General features: G+C 43.8%; 1 protein-coding gene across 2 annotated transcripts; it reads right to left on the reverse strand.

The window, feature by feature from the left end:
- Positions 1 to 253: 253 nt before the first annotated feature.
- Positions 254 to 24,369, reverse strand: C1H20orf96 (chromosome 1 C20orf96 homolog). 2 transcript variants are annotated; one of them, XM_072631665.1, is made up of 11 exons: positions 24,003 to 24,369; positions 23,337 to 23,382; positions 21,883 to 21,991; positions 20,635 to 20,759; positions 19,116 to 19,274; positions 6,749 to 6,848; positions 4,736 to 4,893; positions 4,547 to 4,648; positions 4,260 to 4,346; positions 3,499 to 3,617; positions 254 to 2,717 (listed from the first exon to the last, which is right to left on the reverse strand). In XM_072631665.1, exons 1-11 carry the CDS (start codon positions 24,017 to 24,019, stop codon positions 2,657 to 2,659), a joined length of 1,083 nt encoding a protein of 360 aa, XP_072487766.1. In that variant the 5' UTR covers positions 24,020 to 24,369; the 3' UTR covers positions 254 to 2,656. The 2 variants fall into 2 exon arrangements, with proteins under 2 accessions (XP_072487766.1, XP_072487765.1); XM_072631664.1 differs by lacking the exon at positions 254 to 2,717 and having other exon boundaries at positions 2,727 to 3,617.
- Between the last annotated feature and the right edge of the window lie 809 nt (positions 24,370 to 25,178).

Below are 25,178 nucleotides of genomic sequence, written 5' to 3' on the forward strand. Positions count from 1 at the left end.
TAAGGCAGAACCCATTACTCAAATAGCACATTTAGAGCACTGGAAAGATCTCTAAGGTGGGAAGGATTTTCTCACTCACCTTTGCCAATTTGCAACTAGGAAAATAAAACACAGAAGAGGTAACAGATATATGATTTCTTCCATTTATTTTAGTCCGACTACATAGCATGACTATAGTGAAAATGTACTCAATAGGAAAGTATATGTAGAACCTATACAGAATTGTATGCAGTCGTGGGGAGGGAGGGGGGTAGTGGGGGGCAGGTGTGGGGGGGATAAAATCTCAATTGTATGTTGTATGGCAGTGATTGTTAAACATTAAAAAATTAAAAAATTAAAAAAAAAAGAAGAGGTAACAGAGGTATCCATCCTCTTTTTGTTGGAGAGGCTAGATAATTCAAGTGTATACGTATGCATGCATTTTTGTGTATGTATCATTCTACTTCGGTTAACAAATCCCAAATATAAACAAGGAAGCCAGGGGATAAAGGAGATCAAGGAAAGTTTCAGTGTCAACACTAGGTCAATAGCAGTAGAAACTGTATCCCAAAGCCGAGAAGAAGGCAATCTCATGACTCAAAAGAATTGGTCAGCCAGGTGTGCACAAGTCACACAGCCAAGGCTGCTGCTATGTTTAGTCTCACAGGGATCAGGAGTAGCTCATCTCTACCTCTTGCAGACCAAGGAGTCTCAGGAAAGCATTTTCTAAACCTTAAAGCACTCTCTAGATGTTAACAATAATGCTCTTTACTATCCCAGATGGACCTGACAGACCCTGTGCTCTGTCCTAAAGAAGGATTAAAAGATTTCAGTAGGGCTGGTAGGACTTAGAATACAGGTCCCAAAATGGCCTGTGTCTGAAGCTCATCATCAAAAGGTTGTCCACCAAGAGATGAACTTTTGTGTGTGTGTGTGGCCACACTAACTCATCAAGACTAAGGTACTGAACGGATAGCTGAACCAATCTCAGGTCTCTGAATTACTTTAAAAGTTATTATCTTCATCGGAGGGTACACAGGGAGAATCTGTGTCTAGGAAGGTCCCTCCCAGAGTTACATCTACCACTGGTGATGAAGTTTCTAACAAAGTGTGCCACTGAGGGGGAAGCTAGGTGGCTCCATGGAGAGAGCACTGGCCCTAGAGTCAGGAGGATCTTAGTTGAAATCTGAACTTAGACATTTCACACTTACTAGCTGTGTGATCCTGGGTAAGTCACTTGACAGCAATTGCTTAGCAAAAAAAAAAAGTCACTGAAATATATGCTCTGTAATGAAGATTCCAAACTTTGAGTGTCTCTGAGCGGTTTCCTGGTATTGTTTGTGTCTGTGTACATAGTTATGTGTAGATGGCCATACAGGTGGAATTGAGACAAGGGCTATGGATAGATAGATGGCTGTCTGGACCTTAGAAGATGTCATAAAATGATCCCACATGGATCACAACTTGAAGAGCTGAGAAACACTAGCTTTAGATTACAATCTTAAACTGATCACTGAAGTCAGCCACTTCCTTGTCCATCTGACAATGGGCACCACAGGGACTGGTTTTGCACATGGTTATGCCAGAGAGAGGCTGAAATTCCAGCATTAGGGAGATACACAAATGAGGAAGAAACTAAGGTGAAGTTACTTACCCAAAGTCACACAGGCTGTTGTAATGATCATTTAAATGGAAATATCTTTCTCATTCATTAATAGGCCCATGTGACCTGATTAAATCATATGGAACCCTAAGTCACATGTGGTAGGAAGAGCTTGCTGAATGGGTGGAACATGGAGGGGTGGAGTAGAACTGAGAGGAAGTTATTGAGAGCAGTTAGGGCCGGGGGAGAGGGAACACGCAGGCAAACAGACAGCTAGGCTCATGAGTGTTTGTTTGTTTGTGGGAAGGTCCCTGCAAGGGGCGAGGCTTGGGAATGGTTTTGTCCCCTACAGTGATAATGTATATTGACTTCTTGGCTACTATGATGGATTTCGCTTTTTGATTTTGGGATTTGGTTTTCTGGTGTCTGAATAAATGTTTTTCTTCTGCCTTCTATATGGAGAGTCTGTTATACTTTGCAATTGAGAACTATGCTGGCATATTCATAGTCACCACCAGTGCTGTGAATACTGCCTTGGAGATGTAGCTGTAAAGTGCAAAGCTGCTATTTGAACCCATTATCTCTTAATTTCAAATCTACTTTCTGTTATACCAAGTTGTTTAAGTAGAAATGTAGCAGTGCACCCTACAAAAGAGAGTTGTGAGTCCTTCTGACATATAGGACCCTTTAACCTGTTGGTGGACCTTCATTCCTGGACACCAATCCCTACCCTCAAAGACCTTCTAGAAAACGAGCTTAGAATCTCAGAGCCCACAATCAACAAAGGCAGGGAAATAGAAACAACTATTGTGGCCACCTCAGAACACAGTTGTAAATCACATGGTGACCAAATGAAAATCTAATTTTATTAGTTAAAATGAGAGTGTGGCATCAAGTGAAAAACAGGCAAAAATGAGAAGGTAAAGAAGTTGCTGAAAACTTCTCTAGATGGACTAAGATATCCTACATGAAGCTGGGAACATAGCTCCCAGGGTGGAAAACAAAGATGACTGGGAGAAAGACAAGCAATCTTGGACATAACCAGCCAGGGTAGAGTCCTGACCTACGCCAAGGCTAGAAGGGAAGTATTTCTTCCCGGGGGATGTTGAGGATGATATCCATGTCTGGAGGACACCTGGTGGAAGGAAGGAGAGAGACTGAGCACATTACAGTGAGGGGAACTTGTAAGTTCAGTGGTTATCTCTAGAACAAAGCTCCTGCAGACAGAGACCTCAGGAAGATGAAAAGGTGGGGCCACTTGGGTGAGGGACCTTCTCAGCCCTTCCTTCAAAGGAGACTGGTAACAAGGATGGAGTAGGCAACAGAAAAGAAGCCTTATCCTCAAAGGCTACATCTACTCTAAGAGCTATCCAAAAACAAAACGAAAACCAAAAAAACCACACCAAATTACTCTATAAATTATGCAATGGCTTTTAAAAAAAATCTAAATCTAAAATCTTAGGAAAAGCGACTTGCTAGGTTTGCTGTCCTAGGACAGGAACAATATTTAGATATAGACAATAATTATCATGGCCCATGAAGCCACAAGCAGCATGATGCTTTCAGCAGGATAACTAGAATACTATCAAATTCCTGAGTCCTCATGGAATGGCTTCGGGATCTCCTCCAATCTAATCTTAGCCCTTTCCTGACCTTAAACCTTTTACTGTGCTCTCTCCTGTGCTTGGTATGAACTTCTCTTCCCAACTCCACCTGCTGAAACCTCTTCCATTCTCCAAGTCCCAGAGGAAGTAACCCTTCTTCTAAGAAAAATTAATCCACCCACTCTCTCTTCTGTCACTTTCTTTTACCTCAAGATCACCTGACCAGTTAGTGAAAAGCTAAGAATAAATCCCAAGACTCTTGATTTCCATTCTAGTGGTCTTGCTCCAGGCCACCTGTTGTAGACCACATACTTGGGTTTCCGAAGCAGAACATTAGCAAAGACCACTTCCCGTGGGTCCTTTCTCTGCACCTGGAGATCCTCCACCTGGGCTGTTAGCTTGGGAAGTTCCTTCTTCATATGGTCAATGTGCTGAAGGGGCAGAGAAGTGGGAGGAAAGGGATGGCAGAGAAGGAGTAGAAAGTTAATTATCTCCTTTTCAGAGGAGAGATTCAGGTCCCCTGGAGAAGGAAGTTTAAAAAAAAAAAAGTAGAAACAAATAAATTTTTTTTTTAAAATGGGCTATCACTATCAGTCTGTATTCCTTACAGTGTGAGCTGCCTCAGGTTAGGAAGGTAGAATTCCCAGGTGGTCATAGATGGTGATGGTCATGACAGGTGATTGGGGAGGGGAGGTGCTGGGCAGTGGTAACTAATGATGGATGGTAAGCTTTGATGATGGATCTCCAAATATACTCCCCAAACAAGCATTTCTTATAATTTACTGGGGTCAGAGTGATGAGAAATGCCCCAAGCTAGTCAGTTCCCATCATCACTGGACGAGGGCAGGATTGTTTCCTGAAGTCCTAAGTATTGCCCCAAATCCCTCAAACATCCTAATCAAAAGAGGACTCCCAGGTAAGAGAATTCTTTCATTTCTATGATATTTCCAGGATACCTTCTAGGTTTACTCACTCTCTCTATAGCCCTCAGTCTTGGGCAAATCAGAGCCTGGGTCATTTGGTATCTGACCCTGCCCCCTGCCAATCCTTGTTTTCTCTGGAGTGTCACTCACCACTCTGAACTGGACCATCTGCTTCAATAGTCGCTGGTTACCTAGGGTCCTCTTCATAAGAGCATCTTGATAGGGAAGGATGGTTCTCTGTGGAGGTGGGAGAGATCAGCCAGATGCAAAAGCAGGTGGCAACTAAATGTCCCTCCCACAAGCAGAAGGAGCCTCTGATGTAAGGAGATGGGGAAGGAAAAAAGACTGCCTCACAGTGACACTCCCAGCAACAGGTGGGGTCTGCAGATGGTCCACTGGACCCTACTGCCCACCTCGGCCATGGTCCTATTGCTCACCTTGGCCATGACATACAAGATCTTCTCTGTCTTCTCCATCAGCTTCTTTGACAATGTCTGAAGCACATCCTTTCGTATCTCCTCCAACTCCTCTAGTTCATCCTGGTGGCCAAGAGAAGGATGTCACATCTTGGCTCTGGGGCCTCCTTTGGGGAGGCACCTAGAACAGAGAGGCAGAAGAACCCTTACCTCATGGTTATCTTTCACATCCTGGATCTGGCGCATGAGGTTGGCGATCTGCACGGATTTAACTGGGTACTCATGGTCCATGTAGGTGGTCAGGAAATTCAGTTCGTCTTGGGCCTTACGAATCTTTTTCTTCACCTTTGTCAGCTGTTGCTGCAATTCTAGTGAAGGTTAGGGGAAGGAGGGAGAGAAGGAAAAGGAAAGCTTCCTGCACCAAAGGTCACACCCCTCAGCTATAAGCCCACTTCCCTAAAGCAATTGTATGTCTTATCCAAGATCTCACAACAAATTGGTATCCAAATGGAGTAGAATCTGATTTCTCCTCTAGGGCTTTTCCCTCTATATCATGCTGACTCCGTTGCAGAGATGGACAGGCTCTGTGGGCCAGGGTCTCACCAGCCCTCCTTGTCATGGAAGGGTAGTCTGCAGGACTTGACATAACTTACAGACCAACTCCACTTTCCTGATCCAGAATAGTCCTATTGCTTATTTCAACTGACATTTATTAATCTCCTACTGTGTACCAGGCATTATGTTAGGCACTAGGCACGCAAAAACAAAAATGAACTAGCCCTTGCCCTCAAAGGAGCTCACATTCTAACAGAATATAACTTTTGCTTCCTTGGTCCCCCTGCAGTGGGAAATTGGGTTATGGTAGAGAGGGGACATTCAATACAGGAGATCTTTCCCTCTCTCCCTCCTCTCTTCCCTTACAATAGTCAGGTCTGAATTAATCTAAGCAAAAAAACAAAATCCTGTCTTTACTCTGTTGAGAGCATCCTTATGGAACTTCTAGTCATGAGAAGGCCAGGGCCACCTAAATCAACCTGCCTGTCTTTCCTATTGCTTCTCCTCATAGGGAGGTAGAGGCAATACTGTATCCAGTTAACATAAATCTATCAAGCATCTACTGTACACAGAGTTATATCCCCACACAGTACCATACTCTGCTCTTGTTAGGAGGGAGAGTTTTCCATTTTATTCACCATATGGTTCAAGTAGTTTTGGATTATTTTCTTTTCAGCTATGAAACATGGGTTGTACTACGCAACTCCCCTGGGGAGGAAGCCATGCCAACAACTCAAGCAAAGGAAGATGGGTGAACTTAAACACAAGGAAGAAGGCACATGAATACAAAGGTCAAGGAAAAAGAATTCACCATTTCATGGCTCCAGTATCTGCTAGTTAATGCAGTCCCATGGATGAGCTAAGAACTTGCTCTTTGAAATTTGGCAAAAGGTAGCACTGGGTAGAAATAACATCAATCTAGAGAGCAGAGACAGTATGGGGGACCTGGAGCTCAGGCACAGGGAGAGTGAACAAGATTAATGATCTCAGAGACCACACAGCTTTCATGGAGAAAGAAAAAAGCTTGTCCCTTCTGTAGGCCAAGCTGGTATGCTGGGTGCATCTAGACAGCACATGTTGGGAAGGAAGGAACCAGAAGAAAGTGACATCAACAAGTCAAGTTCTGGGGCATGTTAGTGAGAGAAAGAAAAGGGTTCACACTTGGGATTCCATAAAAATGGAAATTTTCTTTCAGGACTTTCCTTTCAGGAATTCTTTTTAATTGCAGAAGATGAAACATATAAGATAATATGAGGCAAAAGAAATAAAATTAGACTAGCAATCAGGAGACCTGAATAAGTCCCAGCTCTGCCATCAACAGGCTGTGTGATCTTGGGCAAATCACTTCCCTCTTACAGCCTGTTTCCTCATGTAAAGTGGGAGAGTTAGATAACCATCCTTTCCAGTTGACATTGGATTCTAAGGGCTTTCTGGCTCCACAATTCTGTTTTCTTATTCATTCTGGGTTTATAGGACTTAGCACATTGCTTTGCACATAGTAGGCATGTAATATCTTGTTGCCTAATTGAATTCTACGCTCTAAGGTTCTTTCCAGTTCTTACAGTCCAAGTTCAAATTTCCCTTCTAGCCTATAACCACGAGTCTGTAACCACAGGAGACAACCCAGATCCATAAGGCTGAGTATGCCCCTGCCACAGGAGCACTCACCATTAACTCTGACTTTTGCCTGTGCTTCCCATGTCGCGAGTTTGCTCTTCATGTCTTGCATTTGCTTCTGGTTGGCATACTCCAGAGTGCCAATGACAGTCTGTGTGCACAGATACAGAGGCAGGTGTGGGTGAGGAGGCTGCCTGTGACCCACTCCACACATATCACCATGGCTCTGCTAACACCTTTCCTCTCCCCAGTCCCTATACCCCTCCTCACCGTGAGTTGTCCAGAACACAATATATTCTTGGGTCAGCACTCTTAAGTGAAGCAAAAATTAGTCAATTTACTATAGGCAATAGCAACAACATGGGTGTAGATAATTTATAGGTAAGACAATTTGCTGGACAGTTCCCAAAAGAGATTAGATGCCCACTTGGCAGATATCTGCAGTGCTGTCCAACTGAGAGGCTATGCTGATTCTATGAATGCTCCAGGACCTGGCTGTAACCAGGTATGGAAACAGATATACCCTCACCTCACATCACCAGTTGGTTCTACAAAAACATCCTGTTAGTGGGGAAAATAATTTTAAAGCAAGTTTCTCTGATAAAGGCCTCATTTGTCATACATGTAGAGAACAGAGTAAAATATATAAAAATCAGAACTATTCCCCAATTGGTAAATGATCAAAAGATATGAGCAGTTTTCAGAAGAAGTAATGAAAGCTATCTATAGCCATATGAAAAAATGCTCTAACTCACTACTGATTGAAGAAATGCAAATTAAAAAAATTCTCAGGTACTACCTCATATCTATTAGACTGGCTAAGAGGACAGAAAAGGAAAATGAGAAACAGTAGAGGGGATATGGGGAAATAAGACATCAATGCCCTGTTGTGAATTGATTCAACCATTCTGTAGAGCAATTTGGAATGATGTCCAAAAGACTATAAAACGTTGCAGACAGCCCATAAAATACCTATAGAGAGGGACTCTCAACAAATTCTGGAGCAGCAGAAGTGGAGAACAAAAGAGTGAAGGAGATTTGCAGCCTACGGTGACCTGAAAGGCCCACGAAAACGTCGGTTGCACCAGACGTGGAGCCAAGCACGGAGCCCAGCCCAGCCCAGCCTTGGCCGAGCAGCATGGCGCCACGAGACTCTGGGAGAAGATCACCTCGGGGCGGAATCTCCAGTCGCAGTAGCTGGTCCTCAGATCCTTCCGCCCACAGGCACCAAAGGTCAGAGACGGGGTTTAATCAGCAGGCCAAGAAGGGAGAAGGGCTTCCCATAGCTCCAGCAGCAGGCACCTGCCACAGAGCCTGCACAGCAGCCCGTAAAAACCCCTGGGGGCATTGAAGAGCTGAGTCTTGCCTCCGCCCTGTGTGGAGGCCCTGGGAGAGCTGGTCTTTGTCTCACACTGAATGGCAGCCCTGACCATCCAGCTTATCTGAAAACCAGCCCCCAGTGCTGACTTAGCAGAACTGGAGACCAAGTGGCTGTGGAGAGGTATCTGCTAAGATTCTGGGCACAAAAATCCCTCTCTGCATCCAGACCAATACATACTTGATTATGCCACCTTGGAGGAACTGAGATCTCACAGATTCCCAGAGTATGCCCTACTCTTGACAAAGGACCCAAAAGTCAAGTAACTGGTTGGGAAAATGCCCAAAAAAGGAAAAAAAAAGTAAGACCATAGGAGGCTACTTTCTTGGTGAACAGATATCTTCTCCCATTCTTTCAGATGAGGAAGAACAATGCTTACCGTGAGGGAAAGACATAAAAGTCAAGGCTTCTGTATCCCAAACACATAAAATAAATATTCAGGGGGCTCAGGCCATGGAAGAGCTCAAAAAGAATTTTGAAAATCAAGTTAGAGAGGTGGAGGAAAAACTGGGAAGAGAAATGAGAGAGATGTATGAAAAGCAGGTCAATACCTTGCTAAAGGAGACCTAAAAAAATGCTGAAGAAAATAACATCTTGAAAAATAGGCTAACTCAATTGGCAAAAGAGGTTCAAAAAGCCAATGAGAAGAAGAATGCTTTCAAAAGCAGAATTAGCCAAATGGAAAAGGAGGTTCAGAAGCTCACTGAAGAAAATAGTTCTTTCAAAATTAGAATGGAAGAGATGGAGGCTAATGACTTTATGAGAAACCAAGAAATGACAAAACAAAACCAAAAGAATGAAAAAATGGAAGATCATGTGAAATATCTCATTGGAAAAACAACTGACCTGGAAAATAGATCCAGGAGAGACAATTTAAAAATTATGGGACTACCTGAAAGCCATGATCAAAAAAAGAGCCTAGACATCATCTTTCATGAAATTATCAAGGAAAACTGCCCAGAGATTCTAGAACCAGAGGGCAAAACAAATATTCAAGGAATCCACAGAACACCGCCTGAAAGAGATCCAAAAAGGGAAACTCCTAGGAACATTGTGGCCAAATTCCAGAGTTCCCTGGTCAAGGAGAAAATATTGCAAGCAGCTAGAAAGAAACAATTCAAGTATTGTGGAAATACAATCAGGATAACACAAGATCTAGCAGCTTCTACATGGATCGAAGGGCATGGAATAGGATATTCCAGAAGTCAAAGGAACTAGGACTAAAACCAAGAATCACCTACCCAGCAAAACTGAGTATAATACTTCAGGGGAAAAATTGGTCTTTCAATGAAATTGAGGACTTTCAAGCATTCTTGATGAAAAGACCAGAGCTGAAAAGAAAATTTGACTTTCAAACACAAGAATGAAGAGAAGCATGAAAAGGTGAACAGCAAAGAGAAGTCATAAGGGACTTACTAAAGCTGAACTGTTTACATTCCTACATGGAAAGACAATATTTGTAACTCCTGAAACTTTTCAGTATCTGGGTACTGGGTGGGATTACACACACACACATGCACACACGCACACACACATAGAGACAGAGTGCACAGAGTGAATTGAAGAGGATGGGATCATATCTTAAAAAAATGAAATCAAGCAGTGAGAGAGAAATATATTGGGAGGAGAAAGGGAGAAATGGAATGGGGCAAATTATCTCTCATAAAAGAGGCAAGCAAAAGACTTTTCAGTGGAGGGAAAAAGAGGGGAGGTGAGAGAAAAACATGAAGCTTACTCTCATCACATTTGACTAAAGGAAGGAATAAAATGCACAATCATTTTGGTATGAAAACCTATCTTACAATACAAGAAAGTGGGGGAGAAGCGGATAGGAGGGGTGGGGGGGATGGTGGAGGGGAGGGCAATGGGAGGAGGGAGCAATTTGAGGTCAACACTCTTGGGGAGGGATAGGATCCAAAGAGAGAATAGAAGAAACGGGGGGCAGGATGGGATGGAGGGAAATATAGTTAGTCTTACACAACATGACTATCATGGAAGTCATTTGCAAAACTACAGAGATATGGCCTATATTGAATTGCTTGCTTCCCAAAAGGAATGGGTAGGGAGGGACGGATGAAGAGAAGTTGGATATCAAAGTTTTAGGAACAACTGTCGAGTATTGTTCTTACTATTAGGAAATAAGAAATACAGGTAAAGAGGTATAGAAAGATATCTGGCCCTACAGGACAAAAGAGAAGATGGGGACAAGGGAAGGGAGGGATGTTAGAAGAGAGGGCAGATTGGTGATAGGGGCAATTAGAATGCTCAGTGTTTTGGGGAAGGGGGAGGGGAGAAATGGGGAGAAAATTTGGAACCCAAAATTTTGTGAAAATGAATGTTAAGGGGGCGGAGCCAAGATGGCGAAGTAGAAAGACGCACATACACATAGCTCCGAACCCACAAATCACAGAACAGCTAGAGGGGACCAAGCCAGGGCGAATTCTGCACCCAGAGAGCACGGAGTATTGGAGCGAGGGAGATTTCTGCTCCGGAGAGACCTGTGGACCTCTCGCGGGAGGTCCTTCGCGCCGCGGACTAGGCGCCTGGACGGGGAGCGGAGTGCGGCCCTGCCGCCGCCGCGACACTGAGGGGAGGAGATCCGAGAGGGCTACAGGGACGGGATCTCCAGCGGCCACGCAGGTCCCCCCACCCACAGAGGGACCTGCAAACCTCTCGCAAAAGGTCCGTCGCGCTGCAGACGCGGAACCCAGCACGGACCTGCGGCAGCGGCGGTGGCCGCAGCTCCGAGAGGCACAGATCTGAGAGGGCTCCGGAGGAGGGATCTTCAGCAGCAGCACGGGCCCCCCCACCAACAGGTGACTGACGGGGGTGGGTGAGAGAGTCTCTTTGGCGGGTTGAGAGGGGAGTGGGGTGCCCCCATGGCTCGGGCCCCCCCGGGAGGTGGGGGCTGAGAGGCGGCTGCGGACGGGGGCTCCCCAAACGGGCAGGAGCCTGGATCCATTGTGGAAGGTCTGTGCATAAACCCCCTGAGGGAACTGGGCCTGAGAGGCGGCCCTGCCCCGACCTGACCACCTGAACTTAATTCTCACACTGAATAGCAGCCCTGCCCCCGCCAAAAATCCTAAGGCGGGAAGCAGCACTTGAATCTCAGTCCCCAAATGCTGGCTGGGAGGACCAGGAGGTGAGGTGGGTGTGAGGAGAACATTCGGAGGTCAGCCCACTGGTTGGAGGAAATGCCAAGAAAAGGGAAAAGAAATAAAACTACTGAAGGGTACTTTATCGGAGAAAAAAAACTTCCTCCCTTCCTTTCTGATGGGGAGGAACAATGCTTGCCATCAGGCAAAGACACAGAAATTGAGGATTCTGTGTCCCAGCCCACCCAATGGGCTCGGGCCATGGAAGAGCGCAAGAGGAATTTTGAAAATCAAGTTAGAGAGGTGGAGGAAAGACTGGGAAGGGAAATGAGAGGGATGAGGGAGAAGCATGAAAAGCAGATCAGCTCCCTGCTAAAGGAGAACCAAAAAAATCTTGAAGAAATTGGCACCTTGAGAACTAGCCTAACTCAGCTGGCAAGGGAGGTGCAAGGGGCCAATGAGGAGAAGAATGCTTTCAAAAGCAGAATTAACCAAATGGAAAAGGAGATTCAAAAGCTCACTGAAGAAAATAGATCTTTCAAAACTGGAATGGTACGGATGGACGCTAAGGACTTTTCGAGAAAGACAGATATCTCAGAACATACCGCGCAGATTAGAAAAATGGAAGATAATGTGAAATATCTTATTGGAAAAACAACTGACCTGGAAAATAGAATCAGGAGAGACAATGTAAAAATTCTGGGACTACCTGAAAACCATGATCAAAAGAAGAGCCTAGACATCATCTTCCATGAAATTATCAAGGAAAACTGCCCTGAGATTCTAGAACCAGAAGGCAAAATAAATATTCAAGGAATCCACAGAACACCGCATGAAAGAGATCCAAAAAGAGAAACTCCTAGGAACATTGTGGCCAAATTCCAGAATTCCCAGGTGAAAGAGAAAATATTGCAAGCAGCTAGAAAGAAACAATTCAAGTATTGTGGAAATACAATCAGGATAGCACAAGATCTGGCACCCTCTACATTGAGGGATAGAAGGGAATGGAATAGGATATTCCAGAAGTCAAAGGAACTAGGACTGAAGCCAAGAATCACCTACCCAGCAAAACTGAGTATAATACTTCAGGAGAAAAAATGGTCTTTCAATGAAATAGAAGACTTTCAAATTTTCCTGATGAAAAGACCAGAGCTGGAAAGAAAATTTGACTTTCTAACACAAGAATGAAGAGAACCATGAAAAGGCAAACAGCAAAGAGAAATCATAAGGGACTTACTAAAGTTGAACTGTTTACATTCCTACATGGAAAGACAATATTTATAACTCTTGAAACATTTCAATATCTGGGCACTGGGTGGGAGTACACACACACACACATGCACACACGCACACATACATAGAGACAAAGTGCACAGAGTGAATCGAAGAGGATGGGATCATATATTAAAAAAAAAATGAAATCAAGCAGTGAGAGAGAAATATTGGGAGGAGAAAGGGAGAAGTTATATGGGGCAAATTATCTCTCATAAAAGAGGCAAGCAAAAGACTTATTAGTGGTGGGATAAAGAGGGGAAGCAAGAGAAAAACATGAGGTCTACTCTCATCACATTCCACTAAAGGAAAGAATATAATGCACACTCATTTTGATAGGAAAACCTATCTCATAATAGAGGAGAGTGGGGGACAGGGGCACAAGCAGGGTGGGGGGGAGGATGGAGGGGAGGGCATGGGGAGGAGAATGCAATACGAGGTCGACACTCATGGGGAGGGAAAGGACCATAAGAAAATAGAAGTAAAGGGGGACAGGATAGGATGGAGGGAAATATAGTTAGTCCTATACAACACAACTAGTATGGAAATCATTTGCAAAACTAAACAGATATGGCCTATATTGAATTGCCTGTCTTTCAAGGGGAAGGGGTGGAGAGGGAGGAAGCTAAAGAGGTTGGAACTCAAAGTGTTAGGACCAAATGTAATGTTCTTACCACTGGGTAACAAAAAATACAGGTTTAAGAGGTCAAGAAAGCTATCTGGTCCTACAGGACAAAAGAGAAGACGGAGACAAGGGCAGGGAGGGAGGATAGAGGAGAGAGCAGATAGGTCACAGGGGCAATTAGAGAGCTCGGGTTTGGGGGGGGAGGGGATAGAAGGGGAGAAAATTTGTAACCCAAAATTGTGTGAAAATAAATAAAAAAAAAAGAAAATGAATGTTAAAAGGTAAATAAATAAATTTAATTTAAAAAAATTAAAAAATTAAAAAAAAAAATAAAACCTTGCATACCCTTTGACCAAGCAATATCACTACTAGTTCTGTATCCCAAAAGAGATAAAAAACAAAAAGGAAAGGGACTTATGTGTCCAAAAATATTTATAGAAGCTCTTCTCTGGTGGCAAAGAATTGGAAATGGAGGGGATACCCATCAACTGGGGAATAGCTGAACAAATTGTAGTATGTGATTGTGATGGAATGCTACCATGCTATAAGAAATGATGAGCCAGATGCTCTCAGAAAAACCTGGAAAGATTTATGTGAGCTGTCACAAAGTGAAATGTACTGTGTACAAAATAACAGCAATATTGTAAGATGATCAGCTATGAATGACTTAGCTATTCTCAGTAATACAACGAACCAAGTCAACTCTGAAGGACCTATGATAAAAATGCTATCCATCCCCAGAGAAAGAACTGGTGGTATCAGAATACAGAAGCATACTCTTTTTACTGTAATTTTCTTGAGGGTTTTATTTTTTGGTCCATATTTTCTTTCACAACATGACTATACATATATGACTTATATTGAATTGTTTGCCTTCTCAGTGGGGAAGAAGGAGAGGGAAAGGGAAAATTTGGAATTCAAAGTTTTAAAGTTGAATGTTAAAAATTGTTTTACATCTAAGTGGGGAAAAGTAAAATATTAAGTAAGTTTTCATATAAAAAAAATCAAACCAAAAAACATGCTGTTGGGAGAAATGTTACTCAGGCCCATGAGGGAGGAGGGAAATGATCACTAAACTTGGAGTCAGATGACTGGGTCTGGGTTCCGATGGTTCTGCAGTTTACTACAGGTCACCTGTGGGGTCATGGGCAAGTCACTTTATCACTCCATGTCTCAGTTTCCTCCTCTGAAAATCAAAGCTCCTACTAGCACTGCCCAACTCAAAGGGATGTTGTAAGAAAAGTGCTTATGCAAATATGAACTTTTATTATAATTATCACTGCTGCTAATCATTTCACAGGAACAATGTTGTAAGTGGAACAGTAAGCAGACCAGACGGACCTTCAAAAAGTTCCTGTGGCTGAGGCTGAGAATTTTAGCAGGGGAGGCTTGGTTACGATGGACCCAATGTGTGACCTAACTTCAGAAGGCTATTAGTGGTAGAAATGCTACAGAGGGTTTGCTAGTCTAGCTCAGAGGATCATGGAATTAGTCATTCCTAGTGCCCTTGGTCTCAACAACTCAATCCAATCTCTCAGTCTAAGCCTAACCCTGACCTGCTCTGAGGTTCTTAATCCTAGTTTCCTAACAAGTCCATATTTCTGCTTCTTTCTCCAAGCTAAGCTTACTCCCACAACTTCCCATGAGGTCTATCCTCATCAGAGGACAAATCTTTACTGATCGAAATGTTTGGCTTTTTCTGACTTTCTCTTTCTCTTTAGTTCAAATTCCTCTCTTCTCTTGGACATTGGGTCACCTAAATTTCTCCTAGAGGAGACAAAGAGGCTTTCTGGTTTATCCACAAAGAGCTACCTATTATAGTCACTAAACATAGAAATACAAATAGATATGGATGGAAAATTTACTTGTCAAGCAATCAACATTTATTAAGTCCCTACTCTGTGCCAGGCACTGTGCTGAGTGCTAGGTCTACAAAGAAAGGAAAAAGACAGTGCCTGCCCTCGCTAAGCTCTGTGAGTCTGGCAGTGGTGGCTCCTACTCTCTCCTTAGCCTCACTCAGGCCCTCAGGTCTCAGGAAGCGTGAAGACTGATGGATTCAAAACCCTGGCTTTGGCACTACCAGCTGTGCACACCTAATGTCATTTATCTCCCTAGAGCCTGTTTCTTCAACTGTAAAGCTGAGATAACACTTGCACTAGCCTGATTTTTTGTGAAGAAAGCCTTTGTAAACCTTTAAGTACCACATAAACGTGAATTGTTGTTAGTATGGCTTGCTCAAGTGGAAGGGTATCAGCATAGGCACCAAGAAGAACAGCATGAAGGGGAATGAGATCTCTCTCTGCTGCTTCCAATCCCATTTCTGTCACTCACTCCTTAGAGGAATCCCAGCAACTCAGTAATATAGGCCTCAGTTTCTTCACTAGTCAATGGGTACAATAATCCCTATCCTGTCTACCACAGGGCAGCTAGGTGGCACAGCGGGTAAAGTGTTAGTCTTAGAATCAGGAAGATTCTCAGTCCACTCAGACATTCCTTCTCAGACACTTACTAGCTGTGTGAGCCTGGGCAAGTCACTTAACCCTGTTTGCCTCAGTTTCCTCATCTGTAAAATGAGCTATAAAAGGAAATGGCAAACAGCTCCAGTACCTTTGCCAAGAAAACCCCAAGGACGCAACTCAGCAAGAATAACTGCCCATCACCCAGGACTGTTCTGAGACTCAAATGGTGCAATGGATGTGAAAAATCACTAAATACTATATAAAGTGCTCTTATATAGAATAATTAATAATGACATTTACACAGTACTTCTAAGATTTGCAAAGTGTCTTACAAACAAGTCATTTGATCCTCACAACTCTTCCAGCCAGGAACCTCTCTCCAGGGCCAGGCTGAACTCTAGGGGAAACATATACTCTATGCCTAAGCGCCCAACAGCTTCCCTGACTCCAGCATGGCCCCCAGGGATTTGATATCTAGCTCTCACTTCGATCAGACTATCCCAGGACCATCCCCAGCACTCAACATCCTTTAGCGACAACATCTCTTCTACCTCCTGTCCCTCAATGCCTACTCCAAGGCAAACAAAGCACCACCGCCTCCTATCCAGGCTCCCATTAGTTCCACCGACTCTTGCCTGCTTTGAGGAAAGGCTGGGACTTCACCAAAGCATCGCCATCTGCTGCTGAGCTGAACCTCAAGAGAGCACCTATAGAGTCTAATTTCACGTAAGCCTCATGGAACTTTCTGCCTGGTGGCTCTCTACCAAGCCCCAAGACATTCTCCTCCCGTCCTCAATGGGTTCTGTACATTCTTGTTCTCATAATAAGGTATTTGCATATTGATGCCCCCTCAAAAACCCTAACTTCCAAGTTGCTCAGAGCTCTCCATTTCTATAATCTACTCCTCTACCCCACCACCGTTCCATGTGGAGATCTTACTGTCATCATCTTCCAGTATTTCACTTCCTGGTCCACAAGCTCCAATGTTCCTCCATTTGATCAGAACCTCCTCCCATTCCATCTTTTACTCTGTCTTATAATCTTTAATTCTGTTCTTCCTCTTGAACTTCAAGTCCATTCTCTCCGTCCCTCCAGTCCTTTCCTGTGCCATCACCCTTGCACTGGCTATATTCTCCTCTCTTTCCTATCTCGACCTCCTTGGTGAACCAACTCAATTCTACATTAGCCTCTACTTTTAAATCCCTTGCCCCCTTGACTTATCATTGGTCATGCTTTGCCAAGACCAACCCTGGATTACTCCCAACATTCACCTCTTTGGCTACTATTCAAGTGTTGCTTAACATGAGCTGGAGAAAATCAAGAACTTGTACTGATTGGCATCCCACAACCAATTTATGTTATCTGACCTCAATTAGGCCCTCACTGCAGCAAGAGAAACATTCTACTCCTGCTAATCAACTTACCATCCTACTCTCCACAGTGACTGTTCCAAGCCTTGCTGGCCTTCCTCAACTCTCCCAGAGGGCTCCCTTCGCTGAGCCTTTCAGCTGAAAACCTTGCCTCATACTTCACCAAAAAAACCAAAACAAACAAAAACCTTTGCCAAGAGCTTTTCCCCTCCTCCTCACATGCCAACTTTCAAATCTATCATTAAATTAAAACTGCCATTTCCAAAGTCCCAGAGTTTCTTAATGGCCAAACATTATAGCCACTTATCAGTCCTCATTCTTCTTAACCTCACTAGTAATCACTTTCCCTTTCTGATAAGTCTTTCCTGATTCTCCTCATTACTTTCTCCTGGTTCTCCTCCTTCCTGCCTGACTTCTCTGTGTCCTCTGTAGGTTCTGCACCCAGACCTGCTATCCATCGTTATCTCCCAAGGCTGTGACCTGGGCCTTCTTCTTGTCTACAGAATATCTGTCTTGGTGATCTCATCAGGTCCCATGATAAATTATCATCCCTATGCAGATGACTATACATATATGTATATATATACATTCATATAATATGACTATATACATATATATATATATATGTGGATCTATAGGTCCAGCCCTAGTCTCTCACAGCTCTAGTCCCACATCACCAACTGCCTTTTGAAGAGGCAACTGGCAGCATACTGGAAAGAACACTAGACCTGGAGTTAGGATAGACCCAAGTTCACATCTGGCCTCAGACACTTAAGGCCATCTTAAGTGTCTGCCTCAGTTCCTTCAACTGTAAAATGGGGATAATAATAGCAGTGACCTTGCAACCCTGTTGTGAGAATCAAATGGGATAATATTTGTAACAAATGTTTGGCATAGTTGGCATAACAAATGCTTATCCCCTTCTGGATATCCTGAATCGGATGTCCCATAGGCATTTCAAACTCAACATATGCAAAACAAAACTGATTTTCTTTTCCTCCAAACCCTACCCTCTTCCCTTCTCTCCTCTCCATGACTCTTGATGGTACCACCATTCTGCTGGCCACCCGGCCTCACAACCTCAGTGTCATCCTCAACTCCTCACTCTCATTCACCTCAGTGTCCAACCTATTGCCAAATGTTATACTTTCCATCTTCACAATGTCTCTTATGTATATCCCCTTGTATCTACTCACAACCACAACCTTAGTCCAGGCCCTTACCTGAACTACTACACTAGCCTTCTAACTGAACTCCCAGCCTCAAATCTCTCCTTACTCTAATCCATCTTCTGTTTAGCTGCCAAGAGGATTTTTCTAAAATCATAGACCTGTCACCCTCCCCTTCCCCCTTGTTCATGAGCTCCAGTGGCTCCCTATTACTTTCAAAATCAAATATCATCTCCTTTAACTGGAATTTAAAGTTCTTCCTTATTTGTCCCCTTCCTACATTTCCAGCCTTCTTAGAACACCTTACTTTCCTCTATGATTCAGCAACCCTGGTCTAATTGCAGTTCCTGGAACATAACACTTCATCTCTTATCCCTTTACCCACACATTTATTGGCTGTGCCCTTCTCCCCGGAATGCTCTGCCCCCTTCACCACCACCACTTAGTTTTCCTAACTTCTTTAAGAGGTGGTTCAAATCCCTCCCATTCGAGAAGACCATTCCCAGTCCTCCTGGCTCCTAATGGCTTCCCCTCTCAAATTACCTCCCATCTACTCTGTATATACCTTGTATCAATATAGTTGTATAATGTAGTCTCCACTAGAATTTAAATTCCTAGAGTGAGAATTAAGTGGCTACATAGTAATCACTTAACAAACTTGCCTGATGACTACAAGTAAACCAAAACACAGCTATCACCCGCATTTCACCATGAAGAAACTGGTTCATAAAAGTTGTGACTTGCCTGTTGTCACAGAGATAGTGAGGGCTGGAGACAGGATTGAAACCCAGGTTTCTCCTGACCCCAGTCTAGCACTCATTGCTTCATCTGTAAGAAAAGCAACAGAATCTTCAGAGTCAGATCATTATGATTAGATTATTTTACCCTTAGAACAACCCTAAAGCAGGAAGAAGAGTCTCTATTTCGCAGATGGGAAAAGGTCCAGAAATATGGCAGGTCACACGGCAAATTATAGATAGGAAAGGCAGATAGACACCTTGGAAAACAGCTCCAAAGGGCTAGAAGTTTCTCACTGTCACTCATTCTCACCCCAAACATGTCTTGCTGCTGCAGAAGCCTCCGCACTTTCTCAGCAGTGATGGCTTCTATGTACTGTATCTTTTTTGCCAGCTCCTGGTTGCTGATAGTGAGGGAGGTAACATGTTTTTTAAGTTCTTCTAGTGAGGCTTTCCTGAAATTAAGCATTGCCTGTGGGCGTCAGAAAGGAGAGGAAACAGAGTAAGTTTCACTGGAGTTCCTGGGTTTGCTAACTGTCTACTAGACAAGTGATTTTTAAGCTGGAATCCATGAACTTTTTTTTATTCTTTTAAATATTTGGATAATTATATTGATAGAACTCGTTTCCTTTGTCATCCTATGTATTTCATTTTATTTTATGCATTTAAAAATATTTTGATAAGGGGTCAGGGGTTTGTGATACCAAAAATGTTAAAGAACCTCTACTAAAAACCATCCTTTGGTGCTAGTTTTTTGTCCAGAGGGTGGCAGGGAGTGATTGTTATCTGGTGGTTATCCTGCCCCCTTGTGGCCTTGACTGGAAATTGCACTGTGATAGAAAAAAAGAGATCTCTCCTAGCTGTGCAACAGAACAGCAAAGAATATATACCTCTACCCACTGGTCAGCAAAGTCCCATTGAACAGCAGGCCATTGAGCTGGCCTGAAATTCCCCATCTGCTTTTCACCTCCTTCTTATCTATGACAGGTTTGTCTCTTAACTCCTTACTCCTGCCTTGCTCTCCAACGAAGAAATATAAATTTTGATCCCTGAAACTTTTTTTCTTAAGAACTGAGCCTTAAAGCCAATTCACTGTGGCTCTCATGGACTGGCCAACAACAGGTCCCAGGCCAAGCCCCACTCAGTCATTTTTTGGGCCCTGCTTATCTCTGGGTGAGTGTAAATAATAATTGTTTCTGTTACAGGCAGAAACCCTGAGGGTCTTTCCCTCCCATATTGATTTTTTTTTTTTTTGACTACGTAAAGAGGCGTTTGCCTCATTTCTTACTTAGCCTTAATCACTGAATGGGTGTTGCCTCAGTCATACCTGTTAAAGACCTTAGCTTAAAAAGGCCTTCAAGGTCTCCCACTACATCCAGAGCCGTCTCTAGCCATCCTCATCTATATCTCACCACTGATCCCAGGTGGCTCCAGAGGAAAAAAGTGGAGCAGATGACTTTGCATAAGACTTCCTCACTTAAATCTAATTCATTTGCATTTCATGGCATCACTTCCCTGATGTCATGGTCCTCTTCAAGAAAAAAGACAAACAACCACTCGTAATTATCCCTTCTTTATCTCCAATGTCCTTTGCCTGTAGTTGTCCCCGATCTATTTTCCCAAGCTGAATCTAGAAACTCAGGCCTCTGTTGCTCTTCCAAGTCTCCCCCAACCTGAAGAAGATCTCATGGTACAGAGTCCCTCCCTAAAGTCTTCTATGGCCCCACTCCCCTCATGAGATCTGCAGCCTTATTCCCTCTTGTTCAGTGACCAGTTGGACATCTCACTGTGCTAGAGAGTTTCCTTTGCTCCCCTCCTGTCCACAAACCCACTTTTAGTATTCGGACGCTGGCTTGGACTGTCTCCGGATCTGTCTCATTCCCAATTATCTTTTGCAGCGGGTTCTTCACCTCACTAGAGACAGACACAGACCTTGTGGATTTTGTCCTGGTAAACTCTGAAAGAAAAGAATTAGCAAAAAATAACCTTCATGCTTTGAAAGCATGAAGATTATTTCATTATTATTTCATTTTTTCATTATTTTTTCATTTTTTAAATTTTATTTATTTCATTATAACATGAAATAATCTTCATGTAAGGCAAAAGACAAATCACTACTTGGGCTCCTGGCTGGCCACTCACATCCTTCCTTTTGTGCCTCATGGGAGGCAGAAGATATTTCCATTCCTAAATTACCTGCAGAGCATTCTACAGGATAAAAGCAGAAAATTCATCATCACAGCTAAAGTTTAGATAGGGCTTTAAGGTCTGCAAAGTGCTTTATGTTGTTATCTCATTTGACCCTCACAACAGCTCTATGTTGTTGTTCAATAATTTTTCAGCTGTCTCCAACTCTTTGTGGGCTCATTTAGGGTTTTCTTGGCAAAGATACTGGAGTGGTTTGTCATTTCCTTCTCCAGTCCATTTTACAGACTGAAGAAACTGAGGCTAACAGGATAAGTGAGGCTAGATTTGAACTCGCAAAGATGAATTTTCCTGATTCCACGCCCGGCACTCTATCCACTGCCACCTAGATGCCCCAACCACATTATAAGGTTGGTGCTATTATTATGCTCATTAGATGAGGAAACCAAGTGCCTTCCCCAGAGTCACAACTGTCTGAGATTAGAACTCAAGTGTTTCTGCTTCCATCCACTGTACCTCCAGGTCACTTCATAGAACTGGACAAGTACTAAAGTACAAGTTTAACAAACTGCAAGTACCATTGTGGGTAGCATGCTACAGCTGAACATGAGTTTCAGCATATGTGAAACACCTAACACACAGCCAACTCTAGAGTGTTCAAGCTGCCTTCCTAGTGAAGGAATTTATGCATCCCTTCTAGATTAGCTCTCCCTGCTCAACCTTCTCCCCACAGATTTCACCATGTCACAATGGATATCTAGCAGTGTAGTCTCTCTAGTATTCTGAAGCCACTCAAAGGATGGGGCTCTAGTTACACTATCTCTTCAAAGGACATGAAAAAGAGTCCTCTCGCCATTCCCAACCCAACCTCATTCATTGTAGGAAAGGAAAAAGGCCTTTAGGGTCACTCACAGGTACCCTGTACTTCTGCCCACCTGATTTAGGACTGGCCTTCCTCCTTGATATCTGCTTTCCTGAGGTAATTTTAATCTGAGGCAGGTTTAACCTGGGCTTCTTCTTTGACTGCTGCCACTGGTTATAATCCTAATTTCCAGGTAGAAAAGAAGGCAATCAAGAAAAGTGTCAAACTAATGTGGAAACCTGTTTTACAAGATTCTCTTATTGCTACAGCTAACATTTCTAGTACCATATTGAATTACAGTGGTGATAATAGACATCCTTGCTTCACCCCTGATCTTATTGGAAATGCTTCGTTTATCTCCATTGCATACAATGCTTGATGATGGTTTTAGGTAGACACTGCTCTGTTTTACATGATTGCACATGTATAACCTATATCAGATTGCTTGCCATCTTGGGGAGAGTGGAAGGGAGAGAGGGAGAAAAATTTGGAATTCAAAATCTTTCAAAAAATGAATGCTGAAAATTATCTTTACATGTAATTGGAAAAAATAAAATACTATTTAAAAAAAGAATCTCACTGTGTGTGTGTGTGTGTGTGTGTTCATCCTTCATTGCCAGAGAAGACCATGCCATCAGAGAAATAATGATGTAACTTGCACTTGACTTTGTTTTGAGTGAGGGAGGGCTGTGCAGGCCCCCAGCCTCACTTCTCCTCCAGAGCCATCTGAATCCAGTGACCAGATATTCATCAGGATGACTGGCGATGGCCCAGGATGAGGCAATTGGGGTTAAGTAACTTGCCCAAGGTCACACAGCTAGTGAGTGTCAAGTGTCTGAGGTGAAATTTGAACTCAGATCCTTCTGACTCCTGCACTGGTGCTCTATCCACTGCACCAAAAAAGAATCTCAAGAAAGATGTCAAGTAACCCATCAAGAATTATGCCCATACCCAGCTAGAGGTTAGTGGCTTTGGTGAATAGATGAATACAAAAAACCAGGGGACCTAATCAATTCCTTCTTCAAATCCAGCCCAGCTAGAGATAAAAGAATGCCATAGAGAGTTTCATCCCTTCTGAACTGGAACTCATCCAGTCAATCCTCATCTTTTTACAAAGATGCCATCAGCCTGAAGCTGAGACCTGTTCCAGGTCTACAACTAGGAAGGCAGAGCCAAGACTGGGAACCTTCTGGCTCCAGACTCCAATGTTCTTCCCATTTCACCAATGCATTCCACCAATACCACTCATGGTATACCACCAGGCTGAATCCTGGTCTGAAATGTACATCAGGGTTCAGAGGAAGTTCAGGGAAAGCTTCTGGGAAGAGGCAAGATGGGAGCTGAATCTAATGGAGCTTGCAACGGGGAGAAGGTGGGTGTAGACTTTAGGTAAGGGAGGAAGGCATTTTAGGAAATGAGTGCCAGGATGGAAAGCCAGATGTGACTTTTTGGGTCTGAATTTGGGGCAATATAACCTCCCTGGTCATTACCACTGACCACTCCACAGCGACCAGACCCCGAACTCACCTTGGGCTGGAAACTGGGGATTTTAGTGATGACATAAGCTTCCTTTCTGAAAAGAGCAAGGGAACCCATATGAGACAATCAGCTGCCATATGCAGCAGACAAGTCTCAAAACATGACTGCTCCTTTCCAGGCAAAAACTGGAGTGATTTCAGGATCATGGTGCGTACCCAGGATTCGAACCCTTGGCAAAGGGAGACAAAAGAGACTGCACGCCGTCATGTGTCTGGGGGATGGGGGGGCGAGGCCGTGCGAACGCGCCCTTCTCTCTCCATCCTTTCTGGAAAGCGATCGGTCTGGGAATATAATTGTGAACAAGGGCTGGGGATGGGGCTGGGGCTGGGGCCAGGGTTGGGGCCGGGGTTGGGGCTCAACCGGGAGCATGCGCTGTACTCGCGGGTGGAACCCTGGTTGCCGAAGTGCACTTAGGGGTAGTACTCCAGGGATTTGGAAGCAGAGGTTGGAGAGACTGGGACTAGAGTCCTGCGCACGCGCACTCGCCCACGAGCGCCCCTTTCTCTCCCCAGGTTAGAAAGAAGCGGCGGTCCGGGAGGGAGAAGGGAGGTAGAGGCGGCCTCGTCTCCGCGGGGCCGTGGGGGTTGAGGCAGCGGCTTGCAGCCCACGGGGAGGTCTAAGCAAGTGGACGAGAGCGAGCACCAGTTTGCTCACTTTTCTTGTGGCTGCATGGCGCAGGCTCTTTTCCCCAAGCGTTGCCCACGTTCGCTGGCGTTTCCAAGGCGACAGGACGGGGCTAAGGGCCGCGGGAAGGGACTTGCTGCTCCCAGGGCGCAGCCGCCTCCGAGCAACGATCATGGGGGGAGAGGCTCCCCGCTCCCTAGGTTCCAGACACTCCCTGAGTTCTGCCCCCCCTTCCCCTACCCCAGAACCATAGCTGGGAATTTTTGTATCTAGAAAAGAAGGGGGGAAGAGGAGGGACAACTCATAAGAGGGATCATCTGGTAGCTTCCAAGCATTTATCAAGTACCTGCTTGGTGAAAGACCATGTCCTCAGTGCTGGAGTTGGAAAGGAAAATGAAAAAAATTCCCTGCCGTCAAGGAGGATACAACACGTAAAGGGGGAGGGAGGTCAGGAAAGATGACAGGTTAAGTGAAGCTTTGAAGAAAACTAGAGGATGGTAAGAAATGCAGAGACGTGGAGTTGGAAAATGGGATACCAAGTTGGGGTAACAGCAAATAAACCAGTTAGGTTAGAATGTAGAGTGCAAGAAGGGGAGCAATGTGAAATGAGCCTGGAAAGGTGGACAGATTGTGAAGGGGTGAAATGAGCAGACCAGGAGAACACTGTACCCAGTGACGGCAACGTTGTGCCATGAATGGCTTAGCTCTTCTCAGTAATACAGTGATCCAAGATAATTCGGAAGAACCCATGATGGAAAAGAACTGATGGAGTCAGAATGCATATTGGAGCATACTGTTTTCAGTTGTTTTTTTTTTCTTTTGATCTGTTTCTTCTTTTATAACATGACTAATATGTAAATGTTTTACATGATTGCACATATATAACCTATATCAAATTTCTTAGTTTTAGGGAGAGGGAAGGGGAAGGAGGAAGAAAAATTTGGAACTCAAAAAGTTTTTTAAATGAATGTTAAAATTGTCTTTACATGTAATTGGAAAAAATAAAATACTGTTTTTTAAAAAAGTAAAACAAGGAGTTTTGTTTAATCTAGGAGCAGAAGGAAACCACTGAATATTCTTGAACAAGGGGAAGAACAGGACCAGACATGCTTTAGGACGATTATTTTAGCAAATGTGTGGGGGACATATTTGAGAGGAAAGGTCTGGGATGAAAAGAGACCATTTAGGAGACTTTAGTATAGGTGG

This window comes from Notamacropus eugenii, chromosome 1, assembly GCF_028372415.1.
Source record: "Notamacropus eugenii isolate mMacEug1 chromosome 1, mMacEug1.pri_v2, whole genome shotgun sequence".
In the NCBI taxonomy this organism is placed as follows: domain Eukaryota; kingdom Metazoa; phylum Chordata; class Mammalia; order Diprotodontia; family Macropodidae; genus Notamacropus; species Notamacropus eugenii.